The sequence below is a fragment of the Pyxicephalus adspersus genome, chromosome 6 (assembly GCF_032062135.1).
Source record: "Pyxicephalus adspersus chromosome 6, UCB_Pads_2.0, whole genome shotgun sequence".
NCBI classification, from domain to species: Eukaryota; Metazoa; Chordata; class Amphibia; order Anura; family Pyxicephalidae; genus Pyxicephalus; species Pyxicephalus adspersus.
Genome location: NC_092863.1, coordinates 77787951 through 77808102, shown reverse-complemented (window position 1 = coordinate 77808102; position 20152 = coordinate 77787951). Strand labels below are relative to the sequence as shown.

At 38.8% G+C, this 20152-nt stretch overlaps 1 protein-coding gene across 2 annotated transcripts; it reads right to left on the bottom strand.

The window, feature by feature from the left end:
* Window positions 1-5053: 5053 nt before the first annotated feature.
* On the bottom strand, window positions 5054-19808 carry HMGCR (3-hydroxy-3-methylglutaryl-CoA reductase). 2 transcript variants are annotated; one of them, XM_072416273.1, is made up of 20 exons: window positions 19667-19808; window positions 13576-13759; window positions 13187-13298; window positions 12986-13073; window positions 12820-12904; window positions 12614-12719; window positions 11856-11962; window positions 11586-11705; window positions 11003-11166; window positions 10678-10916; window positions 10398-10573; window positions 10019-10213; window positions 9613-9771; window positions 8921-9078; window positions 8448-8553; window positions 8098-8268; window positions 7413-7553; window positions 7176-7334; window positions 6787-6941; window positions 5054-6576 (listed from the first exon to the last, which is right to left on the bottom strand). In XM_072416273.1, the coding sequence occupies exons 2-20, from the start codon at window positions 13738-13740 to the stop codon at window positions 6522-6524; spliced, it is 2661 nt and encodes an 886-aa protein (XP_072272374.1). In that variant the 5' UTR covers window positions 13741-13759; window positions 19667-19808; the 3' UTR covers window positions 5054-6521. The 2 variants fall into 2 exon arrangements, with proteins under 2 accessions (XP_072272374.1, XP_072272375.1); XM_072416274.1 differs by lacking the exon at window positions 19667-19808 and adding an exon at window positions 19433-19552.
* Between the last annotated feature and the right edge of the window lie 344 nt (window positions 19809-20152).

Below are 20152 nucleotides of genomic sequence, written 5' to 3'. Positions count from 1 at the left end.
TGTTTTGGGTGAAAAGCATCTGTCCCCACCTTGTTTAGTAATCCACTGGATCACAAAAATGGCTAACAGTAACAACTGCTGGTTTTATGTAATGAGGAGGATGCAGCGGGGACCCCATAGAACAGACACTTCTACATAGTACATTCTACAGTTGCTGCTAACTATCACCAAGAAGTATGACAATTAATATGACAATTATTGCAAGTCTGTAGGAGTCTTAAGGTAGTATCTTACCTAACGTGATTGATAAAACTTTCATTTGTTTCTGATTTGGACTAATTAAAAAATAAAACATTTTTTTAAAATGCAGCTCTTCGCACTACTCCTTGTAAATTGTGCTGTGCTATGTAAGTTTAAAAAAGTGTCAGTGCATGGTTTGCGTGATTAGAGGAAATTCTTTCTCTCCCCATTTAGAAAGCTAAACCCAGTGGACAGGCTGTATGCTGAGGAGATATGATGTCAGTGGAAGTCATTGGCTGAGGCAGCTCTGCTGAGAACACACAATGAATGAGAAGTTTTATGGTAGGCAGGCCCAGTGAAAGCTTTACCAATGACAGCATGGCCTCTGTACTATACATTATAGCATGTCGGGCTTGCCTGGTTTACCAGTTCCAACTTTTGTGTTCTCCAAATACCCATAATAATATAAAATGTCACAAGCTAATTTCAATGCCTTTGCTTAGTGCTGAAAGATAAATAGTCTTTGGTTGCTGTTGTTTGTAAATGCCTGGCTATCGTACTGATTTAATGGATTACATACTTGGTGAATTTTACACCCAGAACAGATATGCAGTCTTCATCACAAGATCATAGCATTTTACAAGTTTCTGGTAAAGTTTTTATATACTTTTATCAATAAATTATCATTCAGAAGCATTGCAGTTTACTTTTAAAATAAACAAGGTAATGGAAAGACAAGTATGTTTTTTATCTAAAAGATGGCTGTGGTTCGTCCTTTAGGGCTCATTAACACCCAAAGGGCTGGGTTGTGTTTTACTAAGATAAGAACCAGGCAATCTGCCTTATGTCCTATGGATTCAGTTCCATGTATGTGCGGCTATTTGTTAGTTTTTGTCAGGGGATTTTAAAAGAACGCATATTATAGTACAGATTATCACTGGGTATCTACTTACCTCTGTGCATATCTTGATACATCCAAAAGAGACCGCTTTATTTTATGATCTGGAACACGGAAGAAAAAAAAACAACACCTTCCAAGGTATAGTATTGTATGAAGTTTTTGTCCCGGCATTCGTCCCGGAGCCGGCGCTCTGGGCGCTGCCATCTTCTCTTCTTTTTCTTACGCCACCCGACCCAGGCACGAAATCGGATGATGTAGGAAGAAAAAAAATAAATATTTGGGGATCTCACTGCGCATGACATGGGCAAATTTTTCTTTTTGCGCAAAAAAGCTCCTTCTGCGCATGCCTGAGATGCTCCCGAGAGGCTTTGCGCTCCCATTCATTCTCAACCGCCTAGGCGGCTGAGAATTAGGGGGCGGTGCTGCACCCTTTTTTTTTTTTTTTAAAAGGGTGTTGTACCTAAAAAAAACAAAAAACAAAACAGAAGTTTGAGCATACTTAAAAGGGTTATTTACCCTTTTATGTAAAGTGAAAATTCTGAGTTTAGGTACGCTTTAACTGTTGCATAGACAAATAACAGACCTACATAGAAGTGAGCTGCACATAAGCTGGAAATTTTATGCAGTACGTGCTTCCTACAACCGCACAGATTATTTGGGTCTCCCAACTGAAACTATTTATATTTATGTACGGTATTTGAATTGATGAAAAGAAAATATACAGCTTAGTGAAAGAGCCAACAAGGCCTCATTTGTTTGTGTATAAACTGCATTTTCCCACAGGAATCGGGTTCAGTCTTCCAACAGTTTCTATCCAGCGCCAGTTTAAAGCAGAGTGCGTATTTTCTTTCTCCAGACACTTTTAATAATATCAGCAAATCACTGGCCTGGAACAAGTATACAGGGCAGGAGTTAGAACCTTAGCAATTTATTAGGTTGTGAAGGGTTATAAAAGACAAAAAAAAAGATGCAGTGCCTGTATTTCTGTCCTTTCAGGTGCATTTTAAGGCGTAGGTTGTCATATATTTTAGTGCTTCAATATATATCGTTATGCACAGGAGTTGATTGTACATTGCAGTACAAAATAGGTGCTCTTCCTGTTCAGAGATTAGTAATTGAACAATAATGGAGCAGCAATAGACTGATTAATTAATCAAAGTATACAAAAATGGTAGCTCTAGGACATCTGGGAAATTTACATTGGCTTTTCAAACAGTACAGCTTCCAATAAGTCAGAATAAATCAAAGCTTATGATTATTGAACAATAAAATATCAGTTTTAATGTAGCGATATTAATCAACATGCCCCAACTCCTAGATTGTAAGCTATTCTGGGCAGGGTCCCTCTCCTTCTCCTATATCACTGTCTGTATCTGTCTGTCATTTGCAACCCCTATTTAATGTACAGCACTGTGTAATATGATGGCGCTATATAAAATTGTTTATTAATTGTTTATATTAATAATAATAATAATGTGACAAATCAATTCATTATATTTATTAAAAGGTGGTCAGAATAAATAAATATTTGATCCGATTGTTTTAATGTCCATCAGCATTTCTTCCTTTTAATCTACACCTTTTTTTGTATTTAAATGGATTTATTCAGACCCCCTTTGTAGGTTTCCTTATGATTGATCGGCTGCATATTGATTTATATCGCTACATTTAAACTGCCATATTTGTTGTTGTTTGCTAATGTAAATAAATATAAACTTTGATTTATCTACCTTATTGCATGCTGTGGTCATGGCTCCACAGGGCAAGGTGGTGGACCCACTGTGTCACCTAACCAGTGGGTGGAGACGTGAACGGGGCACCGGGTCTAAGCCAGGCATGGGCAAACTACAGCCCAATGGGGATGTTTCTCGGGCCCTTTGGGTGTTCCGCAGCTCTGGCCAGTTTCGGCCAGAGCCCCGTAACACATTCCCAGATTTGAGCCTGTGATGTGAGAGTGGGCGGGTTGTGTCCCTGCACACAACCCCACCCACTCTCTCATCACAGGCTCAGGTCTGCGATTGGAGAGTGGGCGGGGTTATGCCATCAGGACATCACGTTCAGGGGCGTCATGATGGCACAACCCCACCCACTCTACCATCGACCTGGCCCCTCTGGCAACCTTTTTTTCAGATTGTGCACCCTGACTAAAAAAGCTTGCCCACCCCTGGTCTAAGCAGTAGCTCGGTCTTCTCCAGAGCCTCTAGTGGTGAGGTTTTTTTGCGGCGGGCTACTGCCAGGTTGAGGCCCCCGTGCCCGCCAAGGCAGGTGACTGCTAACTAGCAGGAACCAAAACCTAGTGCCAGAGCAAAATCCAAAAGAGTAGTCAAATGAGCCAAAGGTCAGGGCAGGCAGCAAACAGGAGTTGTCAGGAAACAAGCCAAAGGTCAGGACAGGCAGCAAACAAGAGTCGTCAGGAAACAAGCCGGGGTCGGTACACAGATAACACAGGAACAGTATGGAGAAACTGGAGCAGTGGAAACCTGGGAGTAGTACCACAAGGAACTCCATGTCCAGGCAACTTCCTGTTGCCAGTCACTTCTTTAAAAAGAGGATGTCATGTGATGAGTGTAGGTCATGTGATGAGTGTAGGTCATATGAACCGCAGACACCAACCCCACCAGCAGAGGGAGGGCTGGTGATGAGATGAGAGCCTCAGGTGTTATTCTCATGTGCAGAGGGAGTGCTTCTGCAGAACACCATAGTCCTCTGAGGCAAGGGAGCAGCTGGCCGAGAATCACATGACCTGGACCAGGAAGTGTGCAGAGTTGAATCCAGAAGCAGAGATGGTACTGGCAACAGGGGACTGCAAGATGGGTGACACTGAAGGGGTTACAGATTCCCTGATCCTATGGGGATCTGTGACAGCTCTGTTTTCTAAAGCCTTGTAATATCCTCTAGTTTTTTTAAACCTCCATTTTTTGTATACTTCTCTGATTAGGTGGTGCTATTACATACCTTGTTTTATACATTTGGATGGTACAGAATTTTAAAGAAATGGGTATTCTATCTGATGAAACACATCACTTTAGGTATGAATGCCTACCTGAAGCCTATACATGGAGCAAAACCAAATCAGCTCTACATTCTTTTTGGGGCTCAAGTGCCATATATTTCATCAAAGAACTTTAATGATATTTACGTTTACTATTTTTAATTTGCCTAATATCGGGTATTTTTCTTTTTAACCATTTTCAATTCTTGAGGTACAAACATTAATATATGGCTATTATACTGCTCTATCCACACTTTGTTGTTTTGCACGGATTAATGCATAGTTGGTCTATCCCCCCCAATGTCAGTGGAAGCACATGCAATTCAATGGACTGGCTTTCAGTGCTGAACCACCCCCTCTCAAAGTCTTTGCAGAGTTCTGCGGTACAGAAGACTACAAGAGACTGATTAAAAAGTTGAATTTTGGGACTTAAACTAGCTTCAATGTAAATTAGATTTTATGTTTTAATGACTATACATAGCTACCTAAAGGCCATTTCACAGTTGTGGTTGACTGCATGCTCATCATGCTCCCCATTCTACTAAAAAGGTTGAGAGACATTTTTGTGCATGCATTTGCATATGGCCAAGGTTGCAGTGTGGTTTCTAAAAGAGACACGTGTAACTTCTGGCTGCTCTCTTCTGAAGGAAGAACCGCACTGCAACCACAACAACGCATGTAAACACAATTAACCGGTTTTGTTTTTTGCAGCTCCTTGGGAGAGGCTTGCTGCTCAGTGGGGCCCAGACCTACCAAGAATTTGGCTTTAATTCATCTGGATTTTTTTAACTTAAAAATCAGACTGTGTGTTCCTAACACTACCTTAGGCAAACTTGGTAAAATTGACACACGCAGCAGAAGAAACAGGACATTTAGAAAAATAGGTACATTTATTCCAGCAACTTAAAGATAGCTTATATTTTAATATACAAGAAAAAGGGTGACCCTTCGATTTATATTCCAATAAATACCAGATTGGGAAAACGGAAACAGATGCTTTATTCATCACAATGTCAGCTCTTTACCAGTGCAAAAAAAGTGACACAGGCACCTTTGTAGTTAATACATTGCTTCCAGGTGAGAAATGCACCTCTGAACCAACTTATTGCCTCTGATGAATACCAAGTATTATACAGAAATAATGTGGTACAAAATGGAAAAATAAAGTTACAAAAAGTACAAAAGCTAGACTGCAGTGTATACAGCCATAAAAAGTTGTATGGAATCATAAACTAATCTAATATATGGGGTTCGGTGTTCCATGTCCAGGAGGTGAGGTCAGGCTGTGATGCCATTGCTGGCTTGACATTAAATGGTCACAGCTATTCTGAATGAGGTAGTGAGAGACCACCAAAAGAACTTTGGCCACCAACACCAGAACATCACACTTCACAAGTTTGTTTTTTTTCCAGAATCTTAAAAGGATGCCAACAATTACCAGTGGAAAATACAATTTTATAGCTGTAGTACATCTGCAGATACTTCTGCCTTCCAGCGCACTTGATGGAAAACTTCTGAACAGTACACAGATGGATAAGGCAAGTTTAGGTGATAGTTTCACTAACCTCTATATGGCTGTTCTGTTGGGTTAAATGTATGTTTAAAGCACTTCTGAATCCCAGAAGACGTCAGCTTTCTCTGTCTGACAAAACTAAGTCTGACACAGGCAAAGGATGCTGAGGACAAACAAAATTCTGGGGTGCTCAAAATAAAGGACCCAGGCAGAACAGGAACTACGAAGTAAGTGAGTTCACCACAGCTTTAAAAAAATTTTGATGACCCAATGCTAATGAAACATTCATAAAACAGACTTAGGGAGACTGATATGAAATTCTTGGGCTTTGATGACGACTGGCAAGTCATAGGTTGCCGACCTCTGTTCTGGAAGCAATTTCAGAATTCTAGAAATATTCTGTTTAAACTGCTGTGGCTTTAAAACAAAAGTAGATAGTAGTCTTGCTAAAATTAAGCTGTTTCTGTAAAAAAAAAAAAAAAAAATGAAAAAAAGCTGGACGAATAAATTATTCCTTTTTTCAACTAAAAACGAGGTATATTACAATTTTGAAAGTGATTAAATTAAATAAAAATAACCATTCTTTTAACTTAACTGCAAAAGTATCTTAAAAAGTTAATTTTTTTTGCAAACTGTGTTAAAAAAAAATATGTACGACGGTTCAGTTGATTTGGCTTCTTGGCCTCAGCAGCAGACAAGAGTTCAGGCCAGCAGTGTTAACTGGACCCAGTGAGACTTAAACGAGACGATGAGGCACATAGACCTATGTTTGAGGCTGTATTAAGTCTTCCTCTCGGGTTGCCTGCATATCATCCCTTCCCACCCATGACAAAGCACATTAACCGTGACAAAGCACATTCCCTATACAGAAGTTTCCGTTTATTTTTCTCTTTCTTTCACTTATGGTCCTGTATTGAGCCGGGTATTCCTTGGGTTTAGGCTGCTTTCTTTGTGCATGTGCCTGGCAAATCTTGAAGGTTTATTTTTGACCTGCAATAATAATGGAAAAAAAAAATTAAAAGAGGAAATCAAAAAATTTGTAGCAGTTCAAAAATTCACAGTACTGCATAAGAATTTTTCACTTCGACCATTCAAGACAAGAAAGAAAAAACTGCTACACACTGGCTTTTTTTCAAGGTCTCTATCAATCACAGTATTATGGTCTGTGATATTCAGTCTCATCAATAAAGGGTAAATTACCTGTTGTGGACCATATGGCTCTTCACTAGATGCCCAGCTGCCAAGGCCGCCATGAGGGAAAGTTCTCCTGCCATTACTGTGCCACATACTATTTGTGCAAGTTGGCATGCATTTTTACCAGGATACTCTGTGCTTGCACCCTGTACTCCAAGCATCTGTTTATAATAAAAAAAAAACAAAAAAAAAAACATTCATATATCTTAATAAGGTGAACTCTGTGATCAGAAGAAATATTATTGCACTGTTCTGCAAGCTATACAAGTAGATATTTTCAAACTATTGCACAGACAATACTAATTCAGGATGAAAAATGGCTTATGTTACAATGACAGGTGCTAGAATCTATACAGTTACAGAAAAATGATGACTGCACAGAAGTAGTATATTACCCGTAAGCAAGCCTGTTGAGGGGCCAGGGTGGTTCCTCCTCCCACAGTTCCAATTTCTATAGAAGGCATTGTGCAGCTGATATATAAATCCTCATTAGTAAGACCAGTGGCCTCCATTAAAGTGATGCAGTTGGAGCTTCCTATGTTCTGAGCAGCATCCTATAAAAAAGGAAACTGTCAAAAACACTATTCCAGTTCTCATAAAAGATGTTGTTTAGTGTCTGTGTATCCCCTGACCTGTCCACAAGCGATGTATATCGCAGTCACAATGTTAGCAGCATGTGCGTTGTAACCTCCAATGCTACCAGCCATGGCAGAGCCAACCAGATTCTTGCTGATGTTGACGTCCACTAATGCAGCAGTTGTTGTTTTCAGTACCTGCAAATATAAATACATATAGGAATGTGTTCTGAAACCAGTCTTTACAACCATTAGTTAGGTATTATTGAAACAATCATGAATAAGTATCTAACTTATACAGCCTTCTCTTTGGGAAATATAGTGAAGTTTTGTAAATAAAAACACAAAGACTTAGCCTAATCAATATATGTTTACTGGAACAGAAATTCATAAGCCTATTATATGGCCTTGCAGTTCTAGTGTCCCAGGTTCAATCCCAGGCTAGATTCCTATCTGCAATGACTTTGCATGGGTTTCCTCTGAAAACTCCTGTTTTCCTCCCACATCACAAAATCAAACTGCTATGTTAACTGGATTTTTACCAACATGGCTCTAGATTGTGGTAGGAACATTGGACTATAACTATGTTAGTGATAGTTTGTGAACTCCTTTAAGGGACCAGTGAATGACTTGAAATATTTAGTGCAATATATAAATAAATAAATATATATAAAGGATATGTAATATGAAAGTTTATAAATGCATTTTGCAAAAGTGGCATAATGCAAAGTCTTGTCCTTACATCTCGTACAACGTTAGCTGGAATGATAGCTTCACACACAACAGACTTTCCTCTGCCCTCTATCCAATTGATGGCAGCCGGCTTTTTGTCTGTACAGTAGTTGCCACTAACAGCAAGCACGTGCATCTCAGGAAACTCTTCTTGCAATCTAGACAATGCCTTTTCAGTACCCTGTGGCAAGGACAAAAAAGTTCAAGCCAAAAGTTTACAACATATTCATAGCATAGAGTAGAGATTAAATGTTTTTAAGGTATTTTGAACAATGAATATAATGCCTCTTACTAAAATGTACAGTGCACATGACCAAATTTAGCAAATGCAAGCAAAACTATGTTTTCATTGCCTCTTACCTTCGAGATCATGTTCATTCCCATAGCATCTCCTGTTTTTGATTGGAAACGAATATAAAGGTTACGCCCAGCTACAGTGGTTTGAAGTCTCCCAAGTCGGGCAAACCTGGAAGTGGACAGGAAACCACACAGGTGAAATGTACACACTGAAACTTTGAACCATTAGGTAAATGTTACATTTTAAAATATAAGTAGTGTGCAAACTTTAACAGCTGATACTAAGCACAGAAGAGGTTATAAAACTCTGTGAAAATAAGATAGAGGTGAAGAGGTACAAAGCAAATAAGAGATTGAAAGTGCGATGGCGGTCAATAACTGTAAACCGATACCTGTCAAAAAGGCTCATATGTGCTATATATATATCAACCCAGGCTCAAAAAAACAAAATAAATCTTCATTTTGCAGTTAAATAAAGGAACCCCACCCCAGATTACAAAAAAAAAATAAAAATAAATAAATGTTAAGAGACTTACCGACTTGTGCTGTCAAAAGCATCCTTGACAACTTTAAAGCCCTCAGGACTGTCCAACCAGGTTTTCACTTCAGCTGCATCACAAGCTGTTGGCAACCTCACCACTGGCCCTCGAGTCATTCCATCAGCAAGGATGCGGCTGCGAGCACCTCCACCCAGCTGAAAGGAACAAACAGTTTGTTTTTTGGAACAAAAATGCTGCTGAGCAAACTGGTATATCAGGTATACCAGCGGGGATGTATCCTACAAGGCTGCATTTGATTTCTAGATCGTATACAAAAAAGTTTCGTAAACCAAACTGTAACTAGTCCTGCTCCAGCCTATAAAAATTTCATATGGATGAATAATTGTTATCGAGGTCATTACACAGTGTTCATTTTCTGGCTCACATAGGGATCATTGTGACTTGCAGAGAACAGCAGTTCAAGCATATTTTCAGTATTAAAAAGGAAAAAGAGGGAGGGGGGCTAATGAAAGGAGGGGAGGTTTGCTTAATGTCAACATTTTACATAAACGGAAGAATGCAGCCAGGTTCTAAGGTGGCTGGATAAAAAGATTTACAAGTCTATGCCTGCAGCAGACCCCTGTAATCCAAAGCTTTACTCCATTTTATATCACATTCCTTTCCCAAACCAGGAGCATCAAATGTCTTTACTTTATGAAACGCTGATCTAAAAATCCCAGGAAACTCACCTGGATTGCTCTGCAGCCTCGATTGGTACTGGCCACAAGACAGCCTTCTGTTGTAGCCATGGGGACCTGAAATTCTTTGTTGTCCAAGATAAGAGGTCCTGCTACCCCAACAGGGATGGGCATGTATCCGATAACATTCTCACAGCAAGCCCCCATAACCTAATAATAAAGAAGATAATTCATCAATAATCCACAAAAGTCCCATTTAATGCAGAAATGATACAATTTCATTAATCCCATTTTGAACTGTAAATTTTCAGATACATACTACAAATATCTTACAGAAAATTTTAGGACAGCAAAGCTGTAAATGTGAACATTAAACATTTGTTTAATGCATGCAAGGTGATTAACGTAAAGCTAAATTTTAAGTTATAAATGAAAATATTCTGGGGTTTGAACCTACCAAGGAGTAGTTATAGTTTTTGTAAGGCAGATTCTGAAGGGCAGATGACATTGGGAGTTTCTGAGATACCATTTGCCTGCGGATAGCAACTCCTCTTTCTGGGGTCTCCATCATGGACTCCAACTTGTAGGCTGGGATGTGTTTAGCATTCACTAGTCGAATAACCTCTTCATCACTCAGGTATGGAGCACCTTTCTATATGGGGTAGAAAAAACAAAAAGTTTTGTTGACTTCCTGCACATGGCATCATTAATGCCTAATGTGTAGATCACATCGGGTCTTATGAATTACTTTTACTATAAAATTATTATTAATTTTACTGAGAAATTATATTGACAACACCAAAACATCACCTAATAAGTGCTATTCAATTGCTTACTTCTGGATTTTTAAGAATGCGAACACATTCGTCAATGGGTCGTGGCTCTTCTGGTATATCAAACTTGATTTCTTTTTCCTCTTCACTTGAGGAGGAGTCTTGTGATGGCGAATCACCCAGAACAAAGTTTAACTTAGTTACTGTGGTATCCAGAGGAAGTGGCTTTATAACTGCCTCTATAATAGAATAGAAATAAAATAACACATTATGTTGATTAAAAGAAACAAACAATACTAATTTTAATTTGATTTAACCAATATTTTACTTTGAAAATTGGTACCTTTTTCAACCTTTGATGAGTCATCTTCTATTTTAACTTCTTGTGCTGACTTTTCTACCACTGGTTCCTTTCTATAACATCCCTCCACCGCTTTCTTTTGCATTTTCACTGGAGAAGTAATCGGGTTCTTCAAGGAAAGGGTTGATTCGGTTTCAGTTTGCTCAAAGAATATGTACTTAACAGCCAGGAGAAGAGCAAGACCCAAAGTTATGACCTGCTCTATGTCCATGGTGACCATTCTATGGAATTAACATGTCTTGGTTAGCACATAATGGCCCTGATAAACATATGACATTATAATTCCCCATAAAGTCATTTGTGTTACCTAGAAAGATAGAACTGCCAGAGAGGCATGTTGGGCTCGATCCTCTTTGGGAGAGTGTCATCCAGGCCAAGGGAAACTTTATTGTCTTGAATAGATGTACTGTTTTGAGAAGGAGGTTGACTTATCCATCTGCTGTGGGCGTGAACAAGAACCAAGCCTAAAGACTGAAGAGACAAATACTTTTATTGTTATATGTTTTGCTTTGTGAATCACATTATATTTATCACAGTAAGTATAAACTCTTTTGAGAAGTCAAAATTTACCTGCAAAGAATTAGATTAGAACACCAGATATTTTTTTTAGAAATTGGCTACCCAAACCATATTTCTAAAGCCTAGCTACAAAATGAACTTATAACCAGTGCCTTTGGGCCAGTGGGCGGATAGCTTTATGTTAAGTGAAATAGCAAGTGAAAACCAGACATGCAGGTTGTTTATTCACATACTGTTATTTCTGTAACCCCTAAAAGTGCCCAAGTCCATTAAACTGGCAATGAAATCCTGATTAGGGAAGGAGTAAAATTAACTATATAGCCCATCTACTAAAAAGAATATGTACTAGATTTTGATTCAAGGACACTTACCATGATCATTTTCACTCTCTGTGTTACGGGGTTTGGTTTGTTATCCTCCTCCTCCTCTAACACATTTGCAAACTGACTTAGCTGCCAGATGGGATGGCCTTCTCGACTTTCTCTGGATAGCTGCAGAAACATATGAGAATTATGCTTACACAATTGTTTATACGTGAATATAAAATGTAATCAACAAGGGTGATACCATATTTAACATGCTCTAAAAATAACATCTGTGTCGGGGAAGGGAAAGTGTAGGAGTACAGAAAAATGAATTACCTCCAAGACTAAGGACACACAAGCAGGGAAGAAAGTCATGAAAGCAAAGTAGTTTGCTAGGACGGACATACAACCAAAACAGCACATTATCTCCAGCTGGCGCACACCTGTGTTAAGAAAAAAGAAAATCCCTATATTATGCACGGTCATGCTCTAAGTAAGTATTAAAGCCCAACTTTGGGCACAATAAACCTACCATTGTTAAAGCAATTAGGATTCATGCAGACTGTCCGACATCCAGCATATATGTTTGCTTAGATGAAGGAATAAGTACAGCTCTTGCACTATATTCTGAGCTGCTCAGATGTAAGTGATGAAAAGTCCTACAGGTCATAGTACTGGCTCTATCTCCACCTCCTTTTCCAAAACAAAATTTGGGGCCGTGTGCTTTGTGAGTGAATAGGAGGAGAGGGGAGATGGAGACACAACCTGTGCTGTGCAGATAAACATAGCATGGACAAATGAGCAGCAAGTGTGGGAAATAATTTGGAGGTATATAATGTAGGGCTTTACAGCAAAGATTTAGAGGTCCATATTAATGTTATAGACAATGTTACCAGCTTTATCGGAGAAGACACTTCACTTAGTGTGCAGCCTGATTCAAATTAGATAAATCAACAATGTCTAAATATTTGTATATGTATACAGACACAACTGCGCCTCTTGTTTACATTTCCGAAAACATCTTTAGTGCAAGCATATTACACACACATTTGGTATGATTGCAAGAAAGCTGACAAATGGATGGTAAAACTCACCTGACATTGTACCCACACCAATAACCAGACATTCAACAAGAGCATCCAGAGTAAAGGTGGGCCCCAAAATGGCCATACCACGAGCAATATTCTCACGCACTTCATCCTGAAAAATAAATAATTATCAATGGCACAATATGGCAAAAATGTGGGGTATAAAGCAATTGGAAAATAGCTGTATATAGCATAAAATAGCTTATTCTCACCTGTGAATTTGAACTCAGGGCAAACTTAGCTAATGCACTGGCCTTGGAGAGATCTATCAGCAGCAAGAAGAATGGAAGAGCCTCACTGGAAAGAAGACAGAAATCAGGTCATACATTCAGTAAAAAAAAGAAAATGTAATATTAGCTGTAGGAATTCTGCACTTACTTTAAACCAGTCAGTTCTTTATCTAGAAAATGAATCACCACAGTACTAAAGACAAAGCTTGAGAAGATGGTAAACAGCCCAGCAATGCCTAAAACAAAAGTAAAGTACAAGTTAGCCTAAAAAGATATTTAAGTTTAGGTATATATTATTATGAAGAGGGAAATGAGTGCTTCAAATTAAAGATTCTAATATAGACATTACCTAAAATGTATTTAGATCCAAGCTGCCTGAGGTTCTGGAACTGGAAGTAGATGTACAGAATTGCAATGCAGCGTGTTATGGTCAAGATGATGATATCACTGCTTAAAACATCCTGCAACCAACAGAACAAATAATATTTAGTCCAATAAATAATTCAAAAGTTGAAAAAATGCAAAGATTGAACACTGAATAACACAGATTTCAAGCTCTATTCTGAAATGGTTTTACAAATCAGCTTTGACCACAATGAAATAACAGAACAAGAAAACGATTACTATAGGCAATAAGTGCATTTAAGAATGCTTTTTTCACCTCAACTACGTGACTGAAAGTGTTTGAATATCAATAAAATAAAAAAGATTCAGTAATGTGCTCTTTTCAAAACTTACTTCGTCAAACTTCGGGCACTCATAGTTCCATCCACAGATCTTATCATTCCCGGTGAACATGTTCATTGACATCATGCAGATAGTGATAGTCACAGTACCCACGATGACCTCCCATGGATGGGAAGCCACAAACTGGCCATGCATGCGAAACAATCGGGACAACATCTTTATACTTTATGTTGATCTGTAAGGAGAAAAGATATATTGCCAATTTGTAGCATATGTTTAAGTATTGAAGTCCCTGTGCTATATCAACATCCCTCCTTCTATTGTGTGATACTTTCACTACCACCTAGATTGCAAGCTCTTCAGGGCAGGGTCCTCTCCTCCTCCTGCGTCACTGGGTGGGAAGAAGCTATAGGCTGGTGGTGCCCCTGTATTGTGACCCAATTTTTCAGTAACCACCCAATAACAGCCGGTGATTAAAAGAGGCTGGGGAGAACACTGCATTGAAAGACATCATTACTGAATAACCAACCACCCAATTTAAGGCATATGACCTCCTAGATTGTAAGCCCTTCTGAGCAGGGTCCTCTCCTCCTCCTGTGTCACAGTCTGTATCTGTCTGTCATTTGAAATCCTTATTTATTGTACAACGCTACGTAATATGTTGGTGCCATATAAATCCTGTTTATTAATAACATACACAGTAACAGAAACTTTTGCTTTGGAACATACAAAGAAATCATCTTACTTCACTTTTATGCAATCATTTTTAGAAATGCTGATAGGAAACATGCTAAATTTACTACAGTACTTTCACTTTCAGCTTTATTACCAAATTATTCTGTGATGAAGGCCAATAATCACAACTACTTTTTCTTCACATTTATAGCTGTAGTAAATCTAAATTCAATTACTCGTGATGGCATTAGAATAACCATACAATATCTTTTAATGACATATTTGCAGCATTCGTCATACAGTTATGGGAGGGAAGTTTAATGTTCCCTTTGTACAAACTTGACCAATTATTACCTTTATCTTTCACTTATTATTGCCAGCCTTGACTGCAGCATAAATCAAGTTCATTGACCTCATTATTCAACTGACTATTGCATAAGCCATCAAAAAACCTGGTCACTATTTCTCCACCCACGAGTGGTCAAGTAAAAGTGAGCACTAACGGATCAATCTAATTTTATGTTTTAAGATAAATAATAACAATAAAAACAAATGTTACATCTGCTGTTTATGTGGAGTCAAACTCCAATATGCTGAAAAACGTCTAGTATTTAAGTATCAATAATAAAGCCATGAATAGGATAAACCCGCATGATATAATATAACACAAGTGATCCCTCTATAAACAAGCAAATCCTATCACCTAAATGCAAGAACAGACCACCCCTAACCTTTAAAGGGATCACACCCAAGCGGTGACCTACCTACTGAACTCCTTTGGTGATGTGTACCAGTATAGCAGCGGGTGACAAGGGCAGGCAAATGGTGAGTCTCCAAAATATAAAAGTGGAACTTGTGAACTCTAAGAGGACAAACCTCAGGACTTGTGGCACAGAGGACAATTAAAACATTTTAAAGCCACCCCCATAAGGCAGTACATCTTGTTAGACAGCCATTGGTCCTCAGGGAATGCTGGGGTTGGGCCGATGGTTAAGGAAATTCCCCTGCACAAACTAAATATCAAGATGCCTCAAGGTGTTGACAGGCTGCAAACAGGAAGGCAACCAAGTTAGAAAATGAAAATGTAATTGAAAACTAGCAAGCAATTAGGTTCAATGTTATTACTAAAAATGCAGTATCTTTATTTTACACATATCTGTAGAGACAAAAATCAGGCGTGTGTACAGTGCTCATTGTTCATCGTCTGAACCTCCTGGCAGGTCCATGGACAATTGTAATGGAAGTGAAGGGGAGAGAGCACAGCAGGGTGCCGTTCTGTCATTCTCCCCCTTTTTTCCATAGAACAGACTGGTACTCTATATATAGCACTCGTTCGTGCATCGTGCAGTTGTTTGTTGTTGGAAAGGATTGTAAAAGATCCTTTCCAACGACAATTCTTGCACGTGTCTACGTAACCTAATACAACATCTTTACTGTTGTAGAAAGTCTGATCTTAAACAACGGATATGTTTATAGGAGCAGAATTACTGACAAACCAGCACAGCAAACTCAATCCAAGCCAACTTTTTGTTGTCGTATTTTTTTAAAGTCACATCCAATGACTCATATACAGCACGGCAGCTGAAGTTTCCTTAATTCGGAAATGACACACAAGAGATCATATTGTAAACTAGTTGATGCAACCCAATACAAATAACAAGCGTGGCTTCAAGTAGCAAATCAAAAGTGTCATTTAGTAGTTAAAAACCACAGCTTAATATCAAGATCTATGAAACGGAAAGTAGCTGGAAACTGTGCTGGGAAAGTCCAGTCTTGTATTCCTCTAATTCTTGAATGAGATTGGTGGACATTTACAGAAAAGGAGGATTACGATTACAAAAAAATCTAGAATATCCCAGATATCGACATCATCAGCTTGGCAGGGGACAAAGCCATAACGTGACACTTGTCACATCTCTTATCAGCAATACTACACTTTCTAACAGACATATAACACAGGAAATTGTAAGAGCAACCAGCTAAAGAGACCATAACCAAACAAAACCTCCAGACAGAATACCAAAAGTAAACGCAACCATCTAAGTGCAAACACTGATAACAGGAAGAGTTTAAACAATTCAAACATACTGCATATGTCCTCCCCAATTTTTTCTAGCACATTTTTGACTACCTAAATCAGACATTTTGATGTTCACTACCAATGCCAAACTTGTTGGAAAGATATTAGGGCAATACACATTGCAGTATTTTCCCCAAAATTCTTTCAGCTGGGTGGGAAGAAGCTATAGGCTGGTGGTGCCCCCTGTATTGTGACACAATTTTTCAGTAACCACCCAATACAACTGGCTGATTACTAAAAAGTGCCAGGTGGTGCACCCGGTTAAAAGGGGCTGGGGAGAACACTGCATTGACATACATGATTACTGAATAACCAACCACCCAGTTTAAGGCATGACTTCCTAGGGTCCTCTCCTCCTTCTGTGTCACCGTCTGTAGTTGTCTGTCATTTAAAACCCATATTTAATGTACAACTCTGTGTAATATGTTGGCCCTATATAAATACTGTTTATTAATAATACCAATAATAATCAAGTGAGGAGGGAAATTGTCTTTATCTGTAGACAAGGTTTAAAACAAAACAAACATATATATCATAAACAAAACAACTACAACAAAAAAATTGCACTCCTTTAAACTGGGACCGTGGCACTGTCAATATATTTAATTTCAAATAACTTTTAATAATAACTTTAAATAAACACAATAACTGATTTCTGGGGCCAAACATTTGACATGATCAGAAACAAACATTAGAAAATCTAAAAGTCACCATTTAAATTGTCCCCTTTTTAATACTCATCTCAGCCCAACATTGTGGGTGGATACTGTAAAGTGACTGGAATACCCCAATCCTTCTTTAGAGATGTAAAAGCTTTCTACAAACATTTCCAGGAAACTGAAAGAAAATCTCTACTGGGAGAAATACTGATCTCCTTCTAAGAATGATTTGGCTCTGATTTTAGTATCTTGTGTGTCAGTAATCCTAACAGAAATGATATCTGACCCAGTCCTTGTAAACCTTTAAACGTTCCTTGTCTTTTTTTTATCACATGAAATGTGTATTAGCCTCATCCTTTCATCTAAGACATTCATGGCTAGGATGCATACAAGAAATACGATGCAAAGGCTTTTGTTTCAATGTTTACACACAAATATGAATACATCCTGATGGGGATAGATTGGGGACACTGTGCTGGGCAATCAGCAGCTTCTGAATGATTGGTGGATTTACTAGAAATCTTTTACCGTTCAAATGAGATTAGAAGGAACAATACAGAGAAGGATAAGCAACATTCTAACAGAACATAATAATAATTTTAATAATAGTGGTTTAGTTTCAACATGTAATTATAAAACCAACTGTACCGGCACCTGTTGATCCAATCCATTAATATAACTGGCAATAAGCAGCCTATAAAGAGATATGGTCTGGACTGATCACAAAAAAAACAATGAATCCAAAACAATCAAATCTCAACAAGTATTATATACTAGATTGTAATCTCTTCACGGCAGGGTCCTCTCCTCCTCCTATATCACTGTCTGTATCTGTCTGTCATTTGCAACCCCTATTTAACGTACAGCGCTGCGTGATATGTTGGTGCTATATAAATCTTATTATTAATAATAATAATAATAATAATATAGGTTACTATTACAATCAAGACAAAATGCCTAGTACACAGCTCTGTATCCAGTATACTTATTATTAGTATTATAATATATATAGTATATATTATTAGTATTATTGTAAACCACACCCTGTATGTAGTCACAGGATGACCGTATTCCATAGGATTCTGTATGCGGAGATGCAGTAATAAGCAGGGTGTAGATTAGGTCTATGGGCACAGCCCATTCTGCTTCAATATGGCGCCGGCTGTAATCTGCACCAACACCTCCTATTGTAATAAATCGGTGAAGGAGGATGATGATCACCAACATCAAATCTAACTTGTAAATATAAAAACACTGATAAGGTGCTTATGGCATAGTATTTATTTATTATTATTATTAAACAGGATTTATATAGCGCCAACATATTACACAGTGCTGTACATTAAATAGGGATCAATATTATAGTATCAATATATTTATTTTAGTGAATTCAAGTGAAGAGTTAATATCAAAGAAAAGCTACATAAGCAGTACTGGTATATATTTATTTTATTAATATTTAATAAAAATACTTAGAATAGAAAACGTCACAGATACATAAATATATAGACACACATCTCTTTCTTTCTATACATATAGAATAAAGTGTGTTTTCCATTTATCAGCAAAATATTATATATATCACAATAAAACATATATACTATGTGTATATTACAATTTATTATATATACTGTGTATATTATTATACGGTATTTATATAGCGGCAACATAATACACAGCGCTGTACAAAGTCCTTAGTCATATCATTAACTGTCCCTCAAAGACGCTCACAAACTGTTATATGTCAATAATACAGTCTAAGGACAATTTTAGGGGGAAGCCAATTAACGTAACTCCATGTTTTTGGAATGTGGGAGGAAACCCACACAAACATGGGGAGAACATACAAACTCCATGCAGATAGTGACCAGGCAGATTCAAACCTGAGACCCAGCGGTGCAAAGGTAAAAGTGCTAACCACTGAGCCCAATATATTATACATAATGTACAAGTCGATGTTATGGTGATGGACTTGTCACCTAGACACTAGAAAGATGCCATCATCATACGGTTGTTCCCACTTTAGATGGCAGACACACCCCTGGCTGACATTTGCCATGGCAGGATGTCCTGGCTGCAGTGACTGGCGACCATTGGGTGTTGACTTATAGATCCCAATGTTTGTCACACACATTAAAAATAAATATATATAATGCTCTTGGCAGGGTTCTGTCCTCCTCCTCGTGTCATTGGCTACCTACAGCACTGCGTAATGTTATTAATAAACAGGATTTATATACTGTCAACATATTACTCAGCGCTGTACAATTATGCTGGCGCTATATACTGTTTATTAGTAATAATTTCCATGTCACTTGTCTGTATCAGGTGGAAGGACATCTGAGATCAATGTCTTTCCTTTCCAGGCACTGTGAATAATGGTGGCCTGACACACCTATATTACCCTGCTTGTGTCACAGGTATGATGCCCCCTGTAGGCCAGGTGTTTATATTACCCCCAGCTGCTTACATAAGAGAGTAGGAGTATACTTGCCTACACAGCGCCCCCTGCTGAGAATAAGCCTACAATCACGCCAGGTGTCTAATAAAGGTGAGCGCTCTGCCCGGGGTCCTCCAAGCCCAGTCACGAGTCATGACCTCCTCTACCTACAGGAAGAAACTCGCAGCACGGAGGACCCTTCCTACAGCTCTGCCCAGGGCTGTCTAATTCAATGCCTGACTGGAAAAACTAAAGCGAATGTCACCGCTACTCAGCGCGAACACTCACCTTCAGGCAGGTGGATCTATCCTGACTGGCCCAGCGGCGGCGGGGTTGGCACGTCAGGAAGCGGCACTATAATAAGAAGACCTCTCCCGTCCGCCGCCGCAAAGCGAGTGAACGAGCCCGTCACCTGATCAGCCAAGTGACAGCTTCAACTAGAAGGCGGAGTTAGCGCTTTCGAAGTAACGAGTGGCCTGATTCTGCAGCCAATGAGGTGAGCTCGTCATTGCAGTTGCTGTGGCAACGAGCATCCATGTAAGACAAGGCGATCTCGCCTCACTGACTGGGAGCCAATAATAAGTGAGAGCCGGGAGCGAGGAGGACAAGGCAGCTGGCTGGGCAGACTGGCCATGAACTACAGGGAGACAGCCAGCGGTTCGCTGCATCCCCCTCAGACTATAACGTACACTGTGCACACACTTACATCACTCTGATATTTACATTGTATGCCTATCAACATTCCTGGAAATAAATACAAACCGTTGGCACGTT

Excerpts from the sequence above, each read along its gene's own strand:
- HMGCR (XM_072416273.1), bottom strand. The coding sequence starts at position 13,740 with ATGTTGTCCCGATTGTTTCGCATGCATGGCCAGTTTGTGGCTTCCCAT. Across the intron at positions 11,963-12,613 it reads TGGTGTGGGTACAATGTCAG|GTGTGCGCCAGCTGGAGATA; the intron begins GTGAGTTTTACC and ends TTCTTAACACAG. Across the intron at positions 9,079-9,612 it reads GAGGCTGCAGAGCAATCCAG|CTGGGTGGAGGTGCTCGCAG; the intron begins GTGAGTTTCCTG and ends TGTTCCTTTCAG.